The sequence below is a fragment of the Cyanistes caeruleus genome, chromosome 7 (genome assembly GCF_971803275.1).
Source record: "Cyanistes caeruleus chromosome 7, bCyaCae1.hap1.1, whole genome shotgun sequence".
Lineage (NCBI taxonomy): Eukaryota > Metazoa > Chordata > Aves > Passeriformes > Paridae > Cyanistes > Cyanistes caeruleus.
This window is the reverse complement of record NC_141707.1, coordinates 34774852-34793650: the sequence shown is the minus strand read 5'-3', so window position 1 is coordinate 34793650 and position 18799 is coordinate 34774852. Positions and strand designations below refer to the sequence as shown.

General features: G+C 37.8%; 1 protein-coding gene across 7 annotated transcripts in view; it reads right to left on the bottom strand.

The window, feature by feature from the left end:
- The window catches only part of MGAT5 (alpha-1,6-mannosylglycoprotein 6-beta-N-acetylglucosaminyltransferase), a 113618-nt gene that overhangs the window by 58151 nt on the left and 36668 nt on the right, over positions 1-18799 (bottom strand). For all 7 annotated transcript variants that reach the window (XM_086898681.1, XM_086898679.1, XM_086898685.1 and 4 more), the window contains 2 exons: positions 13035-13423; positions 8895-9062 (listed from right to left, as the gene is read on the bottom strand). In XM_086898681.1, the coding sequence (XP_086754807.1) occupies positions 8895-9062; positions 13035-13272 (406 nt within the window). In that variant the 5' untranslated portion in view covers positions 13273-13423. The remainder of the gene's footprint in view (positions 1-8894; positions 9063-13034; positions 13424-18799) is intronic.

Sequence of the window (18799 nt, the reverse complement as noted above, 5' to 3'; positions counted from 1 at the left end):
CCTCAATGATCAGACCCTGTATGAAGAATTACATTTCTGCTCCTCTTGCTGCTCTTTTTTGAGCTTGTTGGCAACACCTCATAGCTGGCTCTCCTTTAACAGGGATCCAGAAATGAACAAATCTTGTTTCCCATGAGCAGCTGAGACCAAGCTCAACCAGATACCAGCAATTTACATTCTGAGTGCGATCATAAAGACATGGGAGATGAAGAAATGGAACCCTGGGGATGCCAATCTACACATCAGGATCTTCCAAAACATGAAAACCAAGCATCAACATACAAGTCGAGACTTAGGAGTTTTTCATCATTTGGAGATAAAATCCCAAGCCCTAATATCTTATGAGGATTCTTGTTAAAAAGTCTGGATAGATGTATAATGGAGTTAGCAAATAATGTTGGATAATTCTTTCCTGAAGGGGAAAACTACATTAAGCCTGACATTAAAGTTACTTTTGTTGGAAAATAGTATTTGAGAAACCACAAGAATTTTTATCCTTAATTAGGATTTATGTAATTTAAAATGCAAGCTCTGAAATCTCTTTTCCCAGCCAAAACTTAGAACTTTCAGCCAAAAAAAAAAAGGTTAGAAATACAACAGTCAAGTTAGTACAAAGCAACAGTAGTTTAAACACTTTTTTCTCCTAAACTTTGTGTGAGCCATTATATTAAATCCTGTTCAACACATACCTGAGTGTTTTTGAATTCATGCATAGCTTATCTCTTGACTGCTGTTATGGAAAGACATAATTATTAAACATTTACCTCATATGACGTTACATTAAAAGTCAATGCACCAGAAATCTAATGAACACAGCATATTATAAATCTAATAGTATGCAGTTGGTACAGATCATCCTGGAAAAAATGAAAAATATTGATAAAACACCAACCAACTGCAGATTTTAAAAAACCTCTTTAAATACTGTTTGTGAGGTCCTGGGATATTTAAAATATAACTAACAAATTCCATCCTCATGTTTAGAAAGGAGCCATATGTTCCCCTCACAAATCATCTACAGCTTTGCATCAGACATCGTTAGAGCACAGCAGGTGAACCTGAACTTGTGAACAATCCTCAGTTGTTTCAGTGCAAAGTCTGGCACCTCAGCATCAACAATGTGGCAGATTTGAGCTAAGTCACCAACCTTGCACTGGAAAAGAAGCTTCTCTCTTGTTGCTTGCTACAAGCAACTGCATCTGCTAAAGCTCCAGGCCTCCAGCACCCAAATACCAGTTCACAGATGTTGGTCTTCATTGCATCCTGCATTTAAACTCCATGTCTACAGGTTTTATTTGTAATAGTGAAGGTTTACAACACCCACGTTGAGAATGATGTGGCTAAAAGCACAGTCTGTGGTAGGGAATTGATTTTTGCTTGCTTTCAAGTTGCTCTTTAATAAAACAGTAAAAAAGAGCAATAGTAAGTGCTACAGGCATATTTTCTCCCTTTCCTATATTGCACATCCTTCAAATAATGTGCTTTGTAATAGGCTAAAAAATTCTGTTTCAATTTTTCTCCATCAGACAGTTAGGAAGTCTAGAAATATTCCACTAAGACAGTATACTGAATCAGAGTTATAATTAGTCACTCAGCAGTGAGTGCTGTTTGATAGGTGCTCTGTTTGTCATAAGAGTTTTAAAATAGCGATATTGGTTAAAGCAAATGATAAGGCTGCAATACAGCTGAAACTGCAAGCTGACACCAGCAGCCTACCTACTCTGCTAAGGACCAGCTTGGTGCTCTTCTGAGAATAGAAATGTATTAAGAATTTAGCACGACACTAAAAGTGGTGTGCTTTGGAACCTTGAGGCTTAAACTCTGATTTTCAGACTAGTGCATATTAGAGTATTTTTTAATGATATACAGTACAGATAGTAGCTGAAGTCAAAAGTGTTCCCATCAGCAGATGCCATAAAATATAGAACCTCTCTAGTATTATTCAGTCAGAATAATCACATCTCTTCACCAATAGATGTCAAATCTATTCACTGATTTTATCTGTTCTCCTTCTGGTTTTGACCATTAAATATAAGTACTATTCTTACTTTAATTCATGAAACTCTTCTCTTGTTTCTATTTCAGTCCTGAAATCTGGTATCTGTGATTAGACACGGACTGTAGTTAAGGCTGGTTTAGTTTGTGTAAGGTCTTCTTTCCCTTCTTCAACTAATTAACACATTCTCAATTCAATTCACATTTTTCCTCTCCAGCTGGTAAGATTTCTTTAAAGAGAGAATTTGCAGTGTGAGCTGAAAGCACTAACAACATATTCAATAGAATGAGCTAAAGGTTTCAAGATTTTAAATGCAGAGCACAAAATGCTTTCCAACATTTTAGAAACTTCTGTAGCAAAGTGTTGGTATGATTTAAAGAAAATTAACTTTTCTACCTCTAGTCCATCCTCACACAAGCTGTGCTGCTGTGTTCCATTAGCACTACTGAAATCAATGCAGTGTTAGGAGAATTCAAGTAGTAGTCAAGTGTTTAATCAAAATGCAGCCCAGGGGACCACTAAGAGCCCCCTTCAGCATTATTAACACAGCTTTTCACTGCAGTGGAAAATATTCACCTGTGGTCTTCTGCACACACCACACTGTGCTGCAACAGCCAGGTTTGAGGGCACACAAAACTCCCCAGCTCCACACAACTGCCTTTGTGGGAGGGGGGAAATCTTTATTAATGCACATATACAGCATGGAGAAAGAATACAATGAATAAGGCACAATAAACACGAGTCAAAGCAAAACATCACCTCGAGGAAGCTGCAGTCTTGACTATCAGAGCCAATGCAGTCCCACACACTGGTACACCCTGGTGCCCTGTGGGGACACAGCTCGTTTGTTTTCTGAGGCATGATGCACTGTGTGACTAAAGAAAAGCCTACTTGAGTCTTCTCAAGACAGGAGGGCAGCTTTGGAATTTAAAACAATATGCAGTATCTCAGCCTTTTTAGTCTCTGCAAGTAGAGGACTATGGTGGAACTGTAGCTGCAGACTGCTAAAACTAACGAGGCTGTGTAACAAAATCATCAGAGAGCCATGGAAACAAATCCACTGATCCTGAGGTTACCTGACTCTTTTCCCCCTGACCTGAAAGGCTTCAGTGTGGCAGCCCCAAGTCTTCAGGAATAAGGACATGGAAATACCACGACAAAGGTCCTTCTCACCATAGTAACATTAAAAAAAACCCTTCCTGTAGCATTGCCAAAGCTGACTTGTCAGCCTGCCTTGCTACTTATTCACGAAGGATGCCAGATATCTGACAGGCATCCAAGCCATCATGTCTTAAATGACAAGTATACACTGAAGTCTGCATCTTAATGAGTGACTTTAAAGATGTTAAAACTGAAGTTGCTAAAAGGAAACTCAACAGCCAACACAGCAGAACAAGTTAATGCACAAGGCAGAAAAGCTATGGAAGCTTTGAACAGATGCACAAGAAATGTCCTCCTCCCTCACTGTGCAGTGCTAATGCAGCAGCCTGAGCCTGGGCTGTCCTTGGGCTTAGCAAGAGTCCTCCAAGCACCAGCTGTGGGCAAGGGGAAGGGTGAGGAGGATTTAACATAAACCTTCACTTGCTCATTTTTGTGAGATCAAAGACATACAATTAAAATCATTCAAAGAAGCACTTTTCAAGGCAAAATAATGTTTCGTAAACAGCCAGTCTGGCAGTTTTCAGTACAATTATTATATCTGGGGTGTTAGATGGTCAAGATTGTAAAAAATTTAGCTTTTTACTGAAAAAGCACAGAAAGAGCGATGATCACCTCTAACGAAACTCATCCCACAACACAACTCTCACTGCTTATCAAAAATATCACATGAAGAAAACAGAGGACTGATTCTCTGACCATGTTTGTGCAAGCAGATTACCCTATCTGATGAACAATGATAGTGCAATTCTGTCCCACAAAAATCAAGGATTTCTTTTATCTTTATCTTAGTAAAGCACAACTATTAAAAACTAAATTGCCTAAACCAAACTGATCCTGTGCCTGTCACATGGAACTGAAGATGCAGCTACAACAGTAGCAGCCCTGTAGACAAGCTCTGCTTCAAAGTGCCATGGTTTTGTATTTCCCCATTTCTGTTTAATCATCTCTACAACAGCAAATTTAAATTTACTTAGGGTGTCATTTGTGGTGGTGCCTCAGCTTCCTGTTCTAAACGCTGATGAAAACTCTTATCTCCTAGACACCCAAAGTTTAGATTAATACTTTCCTGTGTGTATGGGAATATATTGCTTAACAAAAATGCAAAATGGATGGCTATCAAATATCTCAGAAGCTTTTCAGATAAAACTTGGATAAATAGAAAAAAGAGAGAAGGAAAGAGTGCTTTATTGCTTTCGAAACCAATCAGCCAAAGCTTTATAAGCATCTTTATTAACAATTCACTCTTTCATAAACAAAATGGAGGTTCTGAAAAAGCAGTTGAAAATTGTCAGTATCAAAACCACCAGATTGTTTGATGGTTTTGTGGAAGGAAGAAGAAAAAACAAAATATGCTTACAATTTTACACATGGATCTAAAAAGGGAGTGGAAAAAAAAGTTCCCACTCAAGCTCCCCAAGTGCTCACAGCTTTTCTTTACAACATATTCTATGCAGCCTCATGCTGTAGCACAAGTCCCATCCTCAGCTCCTCTAGGATTAAAGATATTTATGCTACTAAGAGTTCATATTCTAATATCTTTTCATGTAGCCAAAAAGAAAAAAAAAACAAACCTGTTTTGCTCTTGGGCTTCCCTTAATGAAAGATTCCATAAAACTAACTTCAGAGGGAGAACTGGATGTTGTATCACACTAAACACACTCAAGCTAAACACAGTAAGGGTATGAATACACAGTACAGTCTACATATACATAGCAATCAGATTGAGAATCACAAAATCAGAGACTGGTTTGGGTTGGAAGGGACCATAAAGACAATCTTGTTCCAATCCCCTGCCATGGGCAGGGACACCTTCCACTAGCCCAGGCTGCTCCAAGGCCCATCCAGCCTGGCCTTGAACACTTCTAGGGATGGGAGTCCACAGTCCCAATGGACAGCTTGTGCCACTGTCTCAACATTCAAAGAATTTCTTCTTAAGATCTAATCTAAACCTGTCTTGCTTCTGCTTCAGGCCATTTCCTTTTGTGCTATCACTCCATGCCCTTGTGAAAAGTCCCTCCCCAGGCCTCTTGTAGCCCCCTTTAGGTGCTGGAAGGGGCTCTAAGTTCTCCCCAGGGACTTTCCTTCCCCAGGTTGAACAGCCCCAGTCTCTCAACCTGTCTTCATCAGGAGAGGTGTTCCAGCCCTGCAATCAAAACTGGAGATTGAATCAAAAGAAAGTTTGAGTTCAGAATCCTCTCCTACTTCAGAGACAGTTAAGTTACAGTCTTTGCTAAATTGTCAATAATTTCTACAACCATTATCATGTTCTTATCATGAAGGAGTCTAATCCAGATGGATTTTCTTCATATCCTTTTATCTGCCAAAAACTCCACATCACCAGAGAGTGATATTTCCATGGCAGATTTCACCACTGCTGCCTCAGTTCTACACACCACTTGATAGCCAGATGAAGAACAATTTAAAAAGAAAAAAAACTTCGTTTCATAACTCAAAACAAATATAGGTATTTTTTCCAAACTGCTAAACAACTTGATTATTTCCCATGCCAGTGCTTCCTTTTTCTTCTGCTGTCAGGCACCTTCAGAGAAGTTATTGCTCATTCCTTCAGGAAGTCAATCAAAGTGGGTTATAAACTCCAGGTTTCAACATGTCCTGGCCCAACAATGGACTTCCCCAGATTTTGTGGCCCACCTTGCTTTACACAGTCAAGATTATGTTTGTTTTTTTTTTTTGTTGAACATGGTTTAAAATCAAGAAAAATAAGTTTTGCTATTTATTATCTTCTATACTTGCAGAGAGGCCTCAGAAGAAGAAATGCTGATTAATCATCATAATCTTTGTTTTTCCTGGCTTGCAGATAAGTACTAATTCTTTTTACCATGGAAGTGTTATCAATACTTAAAATACACAATGAAGAAAAGTGTACAGTATATTCAGATTGAGCAGTCTAGCCTGCCATCATAGTCTGTTTAAAATTGTAAGAAAAATATTGTTTTGCTCTTGAATTTGTTATAATCAGCAGTGAGGATAAATACTTACAGCATAACCACCTTCCTGTCATTCTGTGCCTTATTTTATCATTTATATCTACTCCAGCAGTATATAACACAGTAAAATTTACACAAGGTCAGGGGGGACAAAATGCAGATCTCAGGATGATTTGTAGCTCCACTCTTTACTACCAAGGTTTACAAGCAGTGCCAATAGATTACAGGGTAAACATGAAGCCTCACTTCAGAAAGGCGTTCCATAGGTAAAGGGGCATGGCTGCATAAATTATAGAATCAGAGGTCTCAGTGTACTGGGGAATCTCAATCCAAAAACAATAAATGCATGATGTAGCTCCACTGGAAGCAGCACTCTTGTAGGAAAGTCTGCTAATGACATTGCACTGCTTCACTGACAAATGAGGCTATAAAACACTCAATTTACTGCAGAGTTTTAAGCAGCAACTCTGAGGCAAAACAAAACCCAACAAAACAAAACAGCTCAAGAAGCCTTTAAAAAAGATTACCAAAATTATTAAACATTATGTTGATCAGATGCTCCACAAACTCTATGGTTGTCCAGACAGGAAAATCAACGTTATTAACAATCATTAACATGAATTTGTCTAAAGTTAGCATTAAAATATTACAGCTGATAAAGAGAGGAAGGGTAATCCTAACATGCTTGTTGTGATCACTTCATAGTGTAACAGCTGAATGTTATAAAGTATCATCTGTATTTGTAGACATATCTGCTTTGACTCCAGTAAAATGGCAAACTGTTGGGTAACAAAATGCCTTCACCACAATTTTCACATTACCTCAATTGCTCTAACACAATAAAAAAGGGATGTTGTTGAAATATTACAGACAAAACTAAGATTGGTATTGTCACAATGTCCTCACCTAGCTTATTTTCTGAGCAATTCCTTTTGTAACAGAGAAGATATTTATATTACAATTATGCTGGAATCATATGACTTCCAGAGTGTGCTGTCAGGAAACTGCCATAAAGGAAGAAGTAGAGACAAGATTTTCATTTCCATTTGGCTGCCTCTGATCTGAGTAATTGCCACTGATTGCTTCAAATGGATGAAGAGCAGGCACTTAACACAGGGATTAGGTTTGAGCTCTACTCTAACCCTAGGTACTATCCAGCCCAGCTACCTGAGCAGTGACATTATCCAATCATCAGCACAATACATTAATCAAACCTTAAGGAACCTGAAGGTTCCTTGCTGCTGTTTGACCATTGCTTCAGACAATTTAAACTCAGCCTACTGAGAGTCAAAGGTAAAAAACCTGTGGCTCTAATAAGAGGAATTGTGTTCTTTGCCACAGATCAAGCCTTGGGCAGTACAGAGTAATGCAGACACTGCCAATGGGAAACTCTTACCAGGCTCCTTCAATGTTGCTCCAGAATACCAAAATTGTGAATCTAGCCCACTCCAAGAATAATAAACAACATTCAAATCACCCTAAGAACTGATGAAAGATGTTTCCTTTTCAGGTAAGAGCAATGAACCTTTGCCTATAAATTTTAAAGCACCATAATGAGTATACATGTCCCAATTATCTGCAAATCTAAGGAAATAACAGCAGCAAGTCTCTTTTGTCCAGCTACAAAAAGAAAACTTACAGGGATGTTTTTCATTTTATATATGGCCCAGAAACTCTAACAGTGTTCACTTTCCATCTCAGTGGAAGTTTTTCCAACCAAGATCTTGTGCTGGATGCCTTGTGGCAGGAAGGTGTCAGCACCCTGCAGGTGCTGCACCTCTTCAGGTACTCACTCCTGATCTGCCTTCAGATTTACCAAGACAAGGCAGATGTGGGGAAGGAAAAGTCTGTCTCACCAAGAGATAACATGACTTTAGCACCCTGGTACATATAAATGCAGTTAGGACTGAGCAGCTGAGACCAGCTCTGCTGCCACACTGTCATCAAGCAATCATTTGCAAATCTGCTTTTCCTTTACTTATTCCAGCGCATTTCCCTACCAAGGGCAGCATTTGCTTCTCTATTTTGAGAATTTCAGCAAGTAACACCCTCAGAACAGAAATATTTATTTTTGCAGGAAACCCAAGGACAGACAAGACACAGGAGCACAGTTATCAATGTATTTACCAAGTTGCCTTAACTCTTCTGCTCTGTTCTCTTTTTGGGACTGCAAAGAACATTGGACTTAGACTTTCCTATGAGTCAGGACTGCCAGTATCTGTTTCAACTTGGTGGCAGAACAATCCATTCATTTAAGACAAAATGAATGACTTCAAATGTCATCTCAAAACATGTTTTTATGTTAACTGAATGTACCAGGTAGGTGATCTCTCTGTGTCAAATCCTAGGGGCCATTAAAAACTGTAGGGAAAGACATTTTTAAATCATGAGCAACAAATACAATAAATGTTTTCTTTCAGTTAATAAGCAATAAAGTGCATATGGTAGAATGGCAGAGCAGGTTGATACCAACCTAAATAGTTAGGCTTCAAGAGAAAAGATCAGTTTCATCGTTCTAAAGTACAACCATCTAAACCATGAAACATCTACTACAAATGGGACTATTTCTTTTAGCAGAGATTTTGGTTTTCTAACATGTAAAAGTTACCACAGAAGAAAGATCTTCCAGTGACCTTGGATTTCAGCTTGTCATTGAAAATGGCTAGACTTTGAATTTTGTTTTCCAAGACATTCCAAGTACCTAACACTGAAAAACTCATGTTATGCTCAAGAGAGAAAAGGTTCAGATTAAACAGCCCATAAATAATTTTATAAATTGCCATACACACCTGCTACATTAAGCTTTTCAGCTGCTCCTAAGATGGGAACAGAAGTGGTGGTATTGTTGGTCGAGTTTGCTCCTGTTCCATTAAGTACAAGATTTTCCACCTTGGACTCCAACTTCCCAATGCGCTGCAAGATATTATCCAACAGGACAGCAAGTGTCTTCTTCAAATCTGCAAATGAAAATGATAAGTTAAACTGCTTAATAATGCAGTGCACACTTGTCAGACAGAATCAGAAACCAGATATATATATACCTGTTATATATATATATATATACACATATACAAATATATACATATGTAAGCATACACACATTTTCTCAGCTCAAATCTTTGCCATTTCCAGCTCTATGCACTCATGTTTCTTACTTTGTTCAGCCTCAGATCCAAGCTTCCCTGGCCACGGAACTTGTCAGCTTGTCTGTTTCACAGAGCACACTGCAACTCATAGATATCCACATCCAAGGTGAAATGTGATCCATTACAGGAACAGAAAAATACTTGCTTTTCAATGGCTTAAGTAATAAGAAGCTGCTTAAATAATAATGAGTCTAAACCTAAATCCATATTCAAGCACTATTAGAGGAACAGTCTGTTGCTACTCAGTCACCCAGGAATGAAAATCCCCTTCCCAAAATGGACAGCTTTGAGCCAGTATAAAAACCTTCTCCTGCATCTCCTCCACGTAACCAGCTTCTGCACTGGCAAATTAAAAATAGGTAATGATTTAAAAAAAAAAGTTAAGCTCAACCTTTCTTTTGTATTCATAAAACACCAAAAATCATATTTCCTTTCTTCAGTCTGTTGGTGATTGTCTCTGGTCTGACACAGCACTTCCTTGGCATGGAAGGCAATGAACAATATCAGGAATTTGCATATCAAATGACAACATGGAAAGAGTCCTCTGATATTTTTTTCTCTTGTTTTTATTTTGTTCAGATTCCTTGAAAGAACACAAGACACTTTGGTAAGCTAAGAGAACTGAGGGCAAGAGGAGAAAACTAGACCACTATCAGTTTAAACTGTATAATTATAATGGCAACAAGCTAAAGAAGATGAAACTATTGTCCTTTGTTCATTTACCCTTGTAAAGATTAAAGAATTTGGTACAAGGAGTTTACATGATTTTCCTATTTTATTACATAAAATAACTGCATGTGTTTTGGTATATTTTCTTTTTTACACAACTTTAGAATCAAGTAACATTCTGATCTAAAATAGAAAATGTTTCCATACATCTGAAGAGATTGCACTGTCTCTACATCAGTTGTATTTTTGCCACATTCACTCTGTGCTTTTTAAAATCCTTTTTCCCATGACTATCTCAATTCTTGTGCAAATGAGAGACTAAATAAGAAAATGCTATTACTTTAGAAAGCTTATAATTGTTTTCTCCAAACAAAAGGAGAATCATATTTATTCCATGGTGCCATAAAGAAAGCCTTTCTCATTATAACGGTGTTTTCCTTTGTCTTGTAAAGATCAGAAGGTGGAATCTGAAGCACCAGTCCACACATCTGGTCTATTTTAAAAAGGGTCTAGAATTTATTTAATGGCATAGTGTGCAGAAGAAAAGGAAACTCTGGACTTAATGTGAACAAAACCATGGTACAGAAGAAAGAAAAAAAATCTAGGAAAAAAAGGAGTAAAAATAATTCAGGAAACAGTGAGGAAGAAATGTAGCCTACATAAAAGCAGACACAGATCATAGATACAAAGGAGGTTCAAATTTATTATTGTTTAATTCTGATGCCAAAACACTGATAAGAGAGGCACCTTGTCTCATCAAAAAGGCAAGTGGAGGCTAGTTTGAGAAGGGGAAGGCAGAAGCACAAATTCATAGAAATTTTGTAAAAGAACAGTTTACTGCTAAAAAAGAAAAATCTAATATTCACTGTGTATATCTGAATTATAACTTTGAAAAGGAAAATGTTTGAACCACCTACCTGACAGGTGAATACATGGTAGAAAGAAAAAGTGAGAAAGTAAACAATCTGTGCAACCACAATTAAGGAAAAACTGAAAACCTTTTAGGTGGGTAAAAGCAGCCAAACCCAGCAAACATTAAATTTATTCTTGAACATGGAAATCACGACTGTGCTCACTTAAAACAATCAGAGGATAACATTAAGAAAAATAAAAAGGCTAAATAAGCAAGAGCATTAATTTTCACAGAATATTGAAGAAACTTCTACCAATTATTATTAACATCAGCCATTAATGTGTTTATTTCTGAAGAGCTAACCTGATTATTTGCAAGCAATAAGTCACTTGGTGTGCCAAACAGGACAAATTATCTTATTAAGTAATTAACTTACCCACTTTCATAAACTGTTATTTAATATCGTGTTATTTACTCACCACAGTGCTTTTCCCAGAAATATTTTAAATAACTGCATTACCATTATTTTCCATCTTTCCAAACTACTTTGTTGAAAAGACCTGGCCAAACTTAAATTTTAAGTCTTTAATCTTAAAAATCTTAGCCATGGACTTGAAATTGCTACACCATTTCTCTGGTTTTCCCTTCACAGAAGTGTCACAAAGTTATTTCACTCGCTTCCAAATGCAGTTTAACTTCTCCTTGGGAACTTGACCAATGTTTGGAGGCTAGTCAATTTATTCCCCAGCAGGATTTGGAACAGGAAATTAATGCCATAGGCAACAAGCTGCAGGGGAACTTTGCTTATGGATATCCTGCATATGTATTAATGCAGGATATCCATATATCTTCAATATCTGGAGCCAGATTGTTTGGGGCTTGTTGAATATTTTCTTTCTCAATTTATCCACCATCAAGCACCCCTGAACAGTAACAGGACACTGGTAATGGCTGTACAGCAGATAAAGTTTTGTGTTGAGCCTAATCACATGATCCTCTAAGGATTTCTACTTGCTCAGAAATCCTCTACCCAAATATTGATCTAGTACCACTCTGTTTTACTTGTGTAGCTTTGTAAGCTACAATTCTAGTATAGTTCAACATGCAGCCACAAATCTGGAGTTACAGAATAAGGGCAGGTTGTTATTTAAGCAACAAAGCAATTTAATTGTTAGCTATGTTGGAGATAATACTCTCAGGCTTACAGGCAAGCAAATGCACACCAACTCAAAAATTTGCTTTTTAGAGGAAAAAGGAGTGGTGACAGAAACAAGACACAGAGAAAGCCTTCCAGCAGGGTATTTTCACTGCAGGCACCAAGAAAGTATAGAGTATTAAGAAAAAACTAGAGGGAAAAGTGCAGCTATTCTGTCTGTTGCATCCTAGTCTACGTTCTTTGTCAAAGCACACAAAAACTATCTACTCAATTTCTTCAGAGCTGAATATTAAGATAACTATAAAAGAAAACAAATCTAAATGACTAATTAGCTTTTCAGACAGTCTGGAAGTGCATAAGTAAGTAGGAAAGAAAGCGAGTCTAAAAACTGCTAAACAAGTAAGGTATATTATGTGATCTTAATAGACTGAAAGGAACCACACCTAACCTGAAATTTGATTATATTTTTATTTTAGTAATATTTTCAGGTAATATGTTTCATTCTTTTCTGCTTGCTTTGTCTGAGACATGCACGATAACTTCACTCTCATGTACAGACTGGAAGAGAGTAAGCATTAAAACCTAGTGCCAAACAAAGCACTAAAACTCATGGAGTTTTCTGCCCTGAGGCAAATAGGATATACTTAAGCTTAATTTAAGCTTATTCCAGATAAAAAAAACTTAAACATTAAGTAAATCGACTGAACAAAGACGTGAAATGGGAAAGAAGAAATAAATGTAACAGTCTCCATTTTATAACCAAGGCAAGTTTTTCCACAGGGAATTTCTTAGATCACAGAAATGAAAACTGAAAAGCCTCCCAACTTTCTCAAAAACACCAAAAAAGTTTTTTAAAACTGGGTTCTAACAAATAACCTAAGGCATACTAGATAGAGAGATGTAATAAAAATTATCAGACAGCTTCATTTCCAAATGATTGGAAATGTACTATTTGTCTCACGTAAAAGGGAAGGCCATTTTCTGCATTTGAACAGAAAATGCACAGGGAAGTACTGCTAATTAAGCAGCTTTATGAAGCAAAATGTTTGGACAATTGAGGAAAAAGCCTTAATGAGATTATCAGATAATCCAGAGACACACTTACCGTATGCTGTCACTGTCCCAACATAAGGCCCATCAACAACATTTTTATTTTCTTCAGCTAATGCTTTGATGTATCTTTTGCTGAGATCCAAAATTTGCTCACGCAGGACTGAACTGCTTTCATGTTGTGTTTGCTGCTGAATAGTAAAATGCAGAAGCATCATTCCCCAAATAAAACCAAAAGTCACCAGAAAAAAGCCAAGTTTCTGAGAGGACAGCTTCCATGGAGAGAATGCCATGATTCCCAACAGCTTCACACAGTCACTACAAAGGTTCCTAAAGCATGAAGCCAAACAGCAAGTTCATGGTCCAGGTATAAAAATATCACAAAGCAGGACTCAGTCTTATTCCAGCTCCTTTGTCAACACATATCTGCGTTTCAGTTCCATCCTGTTGAAAGAAGAGAGAAAAAAGCATAGTTAGCACACGTGAAGTTTTTATTAGCCACACTATGTCCTCCCTCTAACCGGTACAAACCAGGAGCAGACAATATGCTTGCTTTATAAATGTTTAATTTGCATGTCTCATCATTGTACTGTAGTAGCCAGAGCAAAAAGAGGCTGAGAAAAGCACTGGAAAGACAACAAAGCAGGAGTGATGTGCCCGAGCAGGTGGAGAACACCTCACAGGATCTGGATCAAATTCCCTGCCTGAAGTGGTTTCTAAGCTGTATTTCAAAGTAAGGCTGCTGTTACATATTTATTTGTGTGTGTGTGTGTACACAAAACTTTGTGATATTGCCAGTGCAGCAATTTCAGACAATTCTCAGTGTAATTCACTTCTCAGAAAACAAGTAATTTTAGCTGGCAGTGACACTGCTCGGAGTTCCTGGCAAGAGCTACAGCATATGGCTAGATAGGTGATCAGGAAATCAGACTCCCTCAGGGGTACAGAGGAAAGAAGAAATCTACATTATTTAAGCCAATACACACTCCTGGCTTCCACTGCAAGCAGTTGGGAGGCTGGAATGATGTCCTGCTCCTGTGTGGCCTCTGCTGTGCATAGTTACTCCTCATCCATAAAACATAATCCAACGAGGCTGCTCGTTGCTACTAAATCGAAAACACAAACTTCTGAATGCTGCAACATGTCTTCTATACAAGAACTAATATTCTCAGAGCTTTTCATACATAAGGGAAAAATAATTGTAATAAAGGTCTTCAAGATACAGTAGGACTAACTTTTCCAGGTAAACTCTATTACAAAACCCGGCATGAAGAATCCAAAGGCAAGAAATGGTCTGTGATGAGAGAGGCAGGGTCCTTAGCTTGAAGTCCAACTAGAAGAGGGGTAATTAAAAGGTAATTAAGTGTAACCTATCATGTTAGAACACAGATTTGGTAAAATGTTATCCTTTTAACTTCATAATGCTCCCAGACAGGATTAGAGAACATAATGTTCCTTTCCATTCTGTGCTTGCACAGATAATGCAGATGTTGCTCTGTTTTAATAGGGTAATTACTCAGATCCCTGCTAGCAGCGCTCCCTGCTTGTTAAAATTCCCTATAGATCTTCTGCTTCCAGTTGAACCAGGAGTTCTGCAGCAGGACAAAAATACCTTTGGAGCACTTATCTTCAACGTGTCTTGAGTGTGCACATTTCACACATTGATTTGGATTGATTGAAGAAGTGAATGTGCATTACTTAAACTAAAGCAGGCAAGGCAGACACTGTCCTGTGCAATCACACTGCTAAAAGAACAATCTGCAGCCATCTCTTGCTTAAGGAGGAAAGGGGCAGAGAAATTAATTGCAAGTACAGTGAAAAACATCGTAAAGCCCTCAAGCTGGCTTTTTCACACTGAAAATATCTCAGTTAAAAAAATGAACAGTCTCAAAAGAGAAAATGAAGGACTCTGTTTATTGCTGCTCTATATAAATTCCAGTTAATTTTCCAATAAATGGCAGGAAAGAATTTTACTTCTTTCTGTTTAACTATAGTTTTAAGATATTTTTGGTCTGACTATATAGTAGAATATTGTTGCTCCATTAAAAGCTGAAAAGTTTTACTATTCTTTTGCAATATTGGGAGCAAGAAAATATGGAAAATTCCATAGTCTAACACTATACCACGACTTTAAAAACAAATCGAATATATTCAAGATAAACTCCCTCAGTGACTTAATTTCAAGTAAGCACTGACAGCAACCTCTACAGCAATAAGATCTGTGGTTAAATGGTCAATATTTCTTCCTCAATTATCACTTGTCTGTGAAGCAGAAAACACTAAATAAGAAAGTAAACCTATCACCACCATATTTTAACAGACAAGTGCTAATGATTGTTTATGACTAGTTGTTTAGGGGGAAAAAAACCCAAAACCCTGAACATAATTAACATTAAAACCAGCAATTAAAAATCCAAGTATTTCACACTCTTCCTTTTAAAGTTTCAGAACAGAAAGAAAGATGGTATAAGAAACAGCATAATGACACTGAACTATGAGAATGATCTCCTTAACGAGGTGTTGACTTTTCTGTTCTATTTATCAACAGAAAAATAAATCTTAAATCCACTTAAAAACTCTAAGAAGGTAGATGGCAAATATTAAACTTTTCCCATAAGAAAGGACTAAAATTCATTGACAGATGGAAGAATGGTCCCTCTATTTCAATAAACAAACAAATATCACCAATAAGCCCTATTTTTCCTCAAGCAATTCCAGTGGCCAGCAACTTGATGAGCACCCAACAACATGTACTTAACTAATTAACTTTACAGCACTGCTGGTGGCCATGGAGGTTTATGAAGTGCACAGCAGAATCCCTGTGGTCCCCTGAGCTTCCACAGACAGCTGCACTGATTTTGGTATATATTTAATCCTAGATTTGACAGCTGTCAAGCACTGCAACACAACTATTCCCCAGTTAATGATTACCACAGACCTATAACCAGTCATTATTCAGTACCTAAGTGGGCAGTGGACAGAAGACATCAAGGGGTGATGTGGAATGCATGAAGACAGCAGCACAGAAATGTCTCTGTGTATTTCTGTTTTGACAGGAAATTAATAACTGAACTGAGCAAGAGCTGAAGCAATAAACACACATTGGTCTGCTGTAATCACTGATGGATTTTGACTTTTATCTCTCTGGCCATACCAAATAAGACACCCCAAAACTTCAGGTGGTGGTGTATTTCCCTTATTCTCCTGCACATCTTATAAAAGTTCCAAAGGAGGAAATCCTGTTAATTACTAATGCTTTTTCCTAGTCTAGTCTCCAAATGCACATATCTAAAGAGGATATGGACACCCATTTCTGTTTGTGCCTCTAAAGAATGACAGGTGCTTTTTTTTGTAGCCACTCCCCACCCCTTTTTTAAACTTTGCAAAGATGTGGTCCCATTCTTCAGACATCTCTTGAAGTAGTTCCAGCACCCTCTGTAAACTGGATGTTATAGCTGTGAGTTTGTTTGTGAAACTTTTAGGAAGATAATTCTTCCTGACGTAGATCAGTTAATGTAAACACCAAGTGTGAAAAACAGGATGAAAGGATACACGAGGGCAAGAACACCTCTAAGAAACAGCATCTTTGTTATGTTCTTTCTCAAATTCAACTCTGACCAGCCAAAATCCCACCACAACTGAAACAACATGCTGAGGGGTGGTAGGCAAGTATTTGGGTTTTTTGGGGTTGTTTTTAAACAGACTAGTTACAGCTTCTGTAAAAAACATACCACAATTTACAACTCAACGTCCCCTACCCTGAACAAAAATGATTCACATATTTCTTTGAAAAAGGGCTACCCTTACACCCGTTCACACAGGCATAAGAAATTTAAAATTCTAAAAGTGTTATTATACAGCTTCATTAGAAACAGCTTTTTTTCTGTTCTGGATTTAATAAACTGTTCAACAGCTGGTCATTCACTAGTTAGAGAGGATAACATTACCATGCTGATGTCATTGCTACAAAAGAAACCTCATGCTATCAAGAATCAGCTCAGATAAGCACCCTAATTAAAATGATCTGTATTTTAGGGGTGCAAACCACACATTTCTCAGCATTTTAAGATTTAACTATTTTTTTTTTTTAAATGTTTAAAATAAAGTACAAACAGTTCATCTTCATGTGAACAGATTTTGGTGACATATATCCACATATTCCTCTTCACTTTTTAAGAAGGAGAATTAATCATCTACAAGAGATTAAGCAAAGTCTCTTTATAAGTATGTACATATACACAGCTTGATATTCTCTGTCCAATCTGTACCTATATTAGAAATGGTACTTAGGGTAAGCTTGGAACACCAGTATCCTCAGGATACTCAGGATTAAATCAGGATACTCAGGATTAAACTCTTCATCAGTTGAATGCACCATTCATCAGTAGCTACACAGTTCTAAAACCTTAATTATCTGTAGCAAAAGCAGAAGCTTTTGCACCATTAAAAACAGCACCTTGACTGGTATTTAATTATTAGTCTGTTATAAACTCAAACATAAGCAACCTGACACATCATGACTAGTAAACAGTGGATATGTATTTTTGTACCATGTGGCTCAGTTAAAATAGTATTGTCACTGCTAGGAGAAGGCCTGCATTCCAATGCCAAATGTGCAAGTCCCAAATTCTGGCCTCTTATGCTTAAGAAATTATTTTAGAAATAACTGTATGAGCTAGAGCTGGGTACCAGGTACCTCTTGTTACAGCAAACAGCTCAGATATGAGATAAGAACCAAGGGCTGGAAAATACAGGTTGAAAGGAGAGGCCTCGATTTTGAGTTACTCAGTGATGGTCAAATTACCAGTCAATGATGAGATGCAACCTTGAATTTTGGAAAATAACTTGCTTTTCTTTTAACAGCAGCAAAAGCTGAAAAGGAGGCATAGTACTGCTTAGCAACAAGAAAAAGGTACCTGTGACAGGCCCATCCATGGCACCAGCTCTGTGGTATCCTCTGCTCACAATTTATAATGAAACTTTTACAGACTAATTGCTTTGACTAGGCAGTGGTAATGACCAGGAATGAGTAAAACTCAGCCTTTAGTAACATGTACTGTCAATGAATGTCAATCTACCCAAGTTCTGTTATAAAGTTTAAAGCTGGTTTTAAACTGCTTTGTTTCATCAGTCTTCTAAACCTTCAGTCACAGCAATCTCTCATTCTCCTGTTACAAATATCCATCCAGACACAAGCAATGTGTGTTCAGATGCAGCCTCATACCACCCTGCCTGACCCTGCAGTTATTGTACCACAACCAGCTCCAAGAGGTGCTCTTCAACCCCTCCCCTCAGGATCCTAATGAAAATACTGACCTCTTTTCCAGATTGTTTCCTGAAGAGGGCAAGCCGCCCTTCTGTTTGCAACTGTTTGATTTTGTTAGAACAAGTTGTTACAGACCAGCCAAGGACAAACACCAAGATGTGAACCTCCTCTATTCTTACCAAGGGCATTTTAACCTAAAAGCTGTAGATAATTCAAGTGTGAAGCCAGTGGGCTGCCAGCACACCAGAACTACAGCCAGAAAACACAGGGTGAGCAAAACCACCTGCCCCTATCCCAGATCTCCTCTGCTAAGGGATGCCAGAAGTCAGGCTTCACGCAGAAACTGATGCAATACATCCTAAAAGGGATAAGCAATCCTCTAAAACCTCTTTTCTAGGAGTAAAGAGTCCAAACTGGGAGTGCTACGTTTTAAGAGTTTAAGCCAGACAAACTTCCAGTACACAAAAACTAGAATTCCAGGCTGATGTTAACCACAGTCTCCTACTGCAGCTGTATTGCCTAAACAGATGTGCACTATACCCCAACCAAATGCA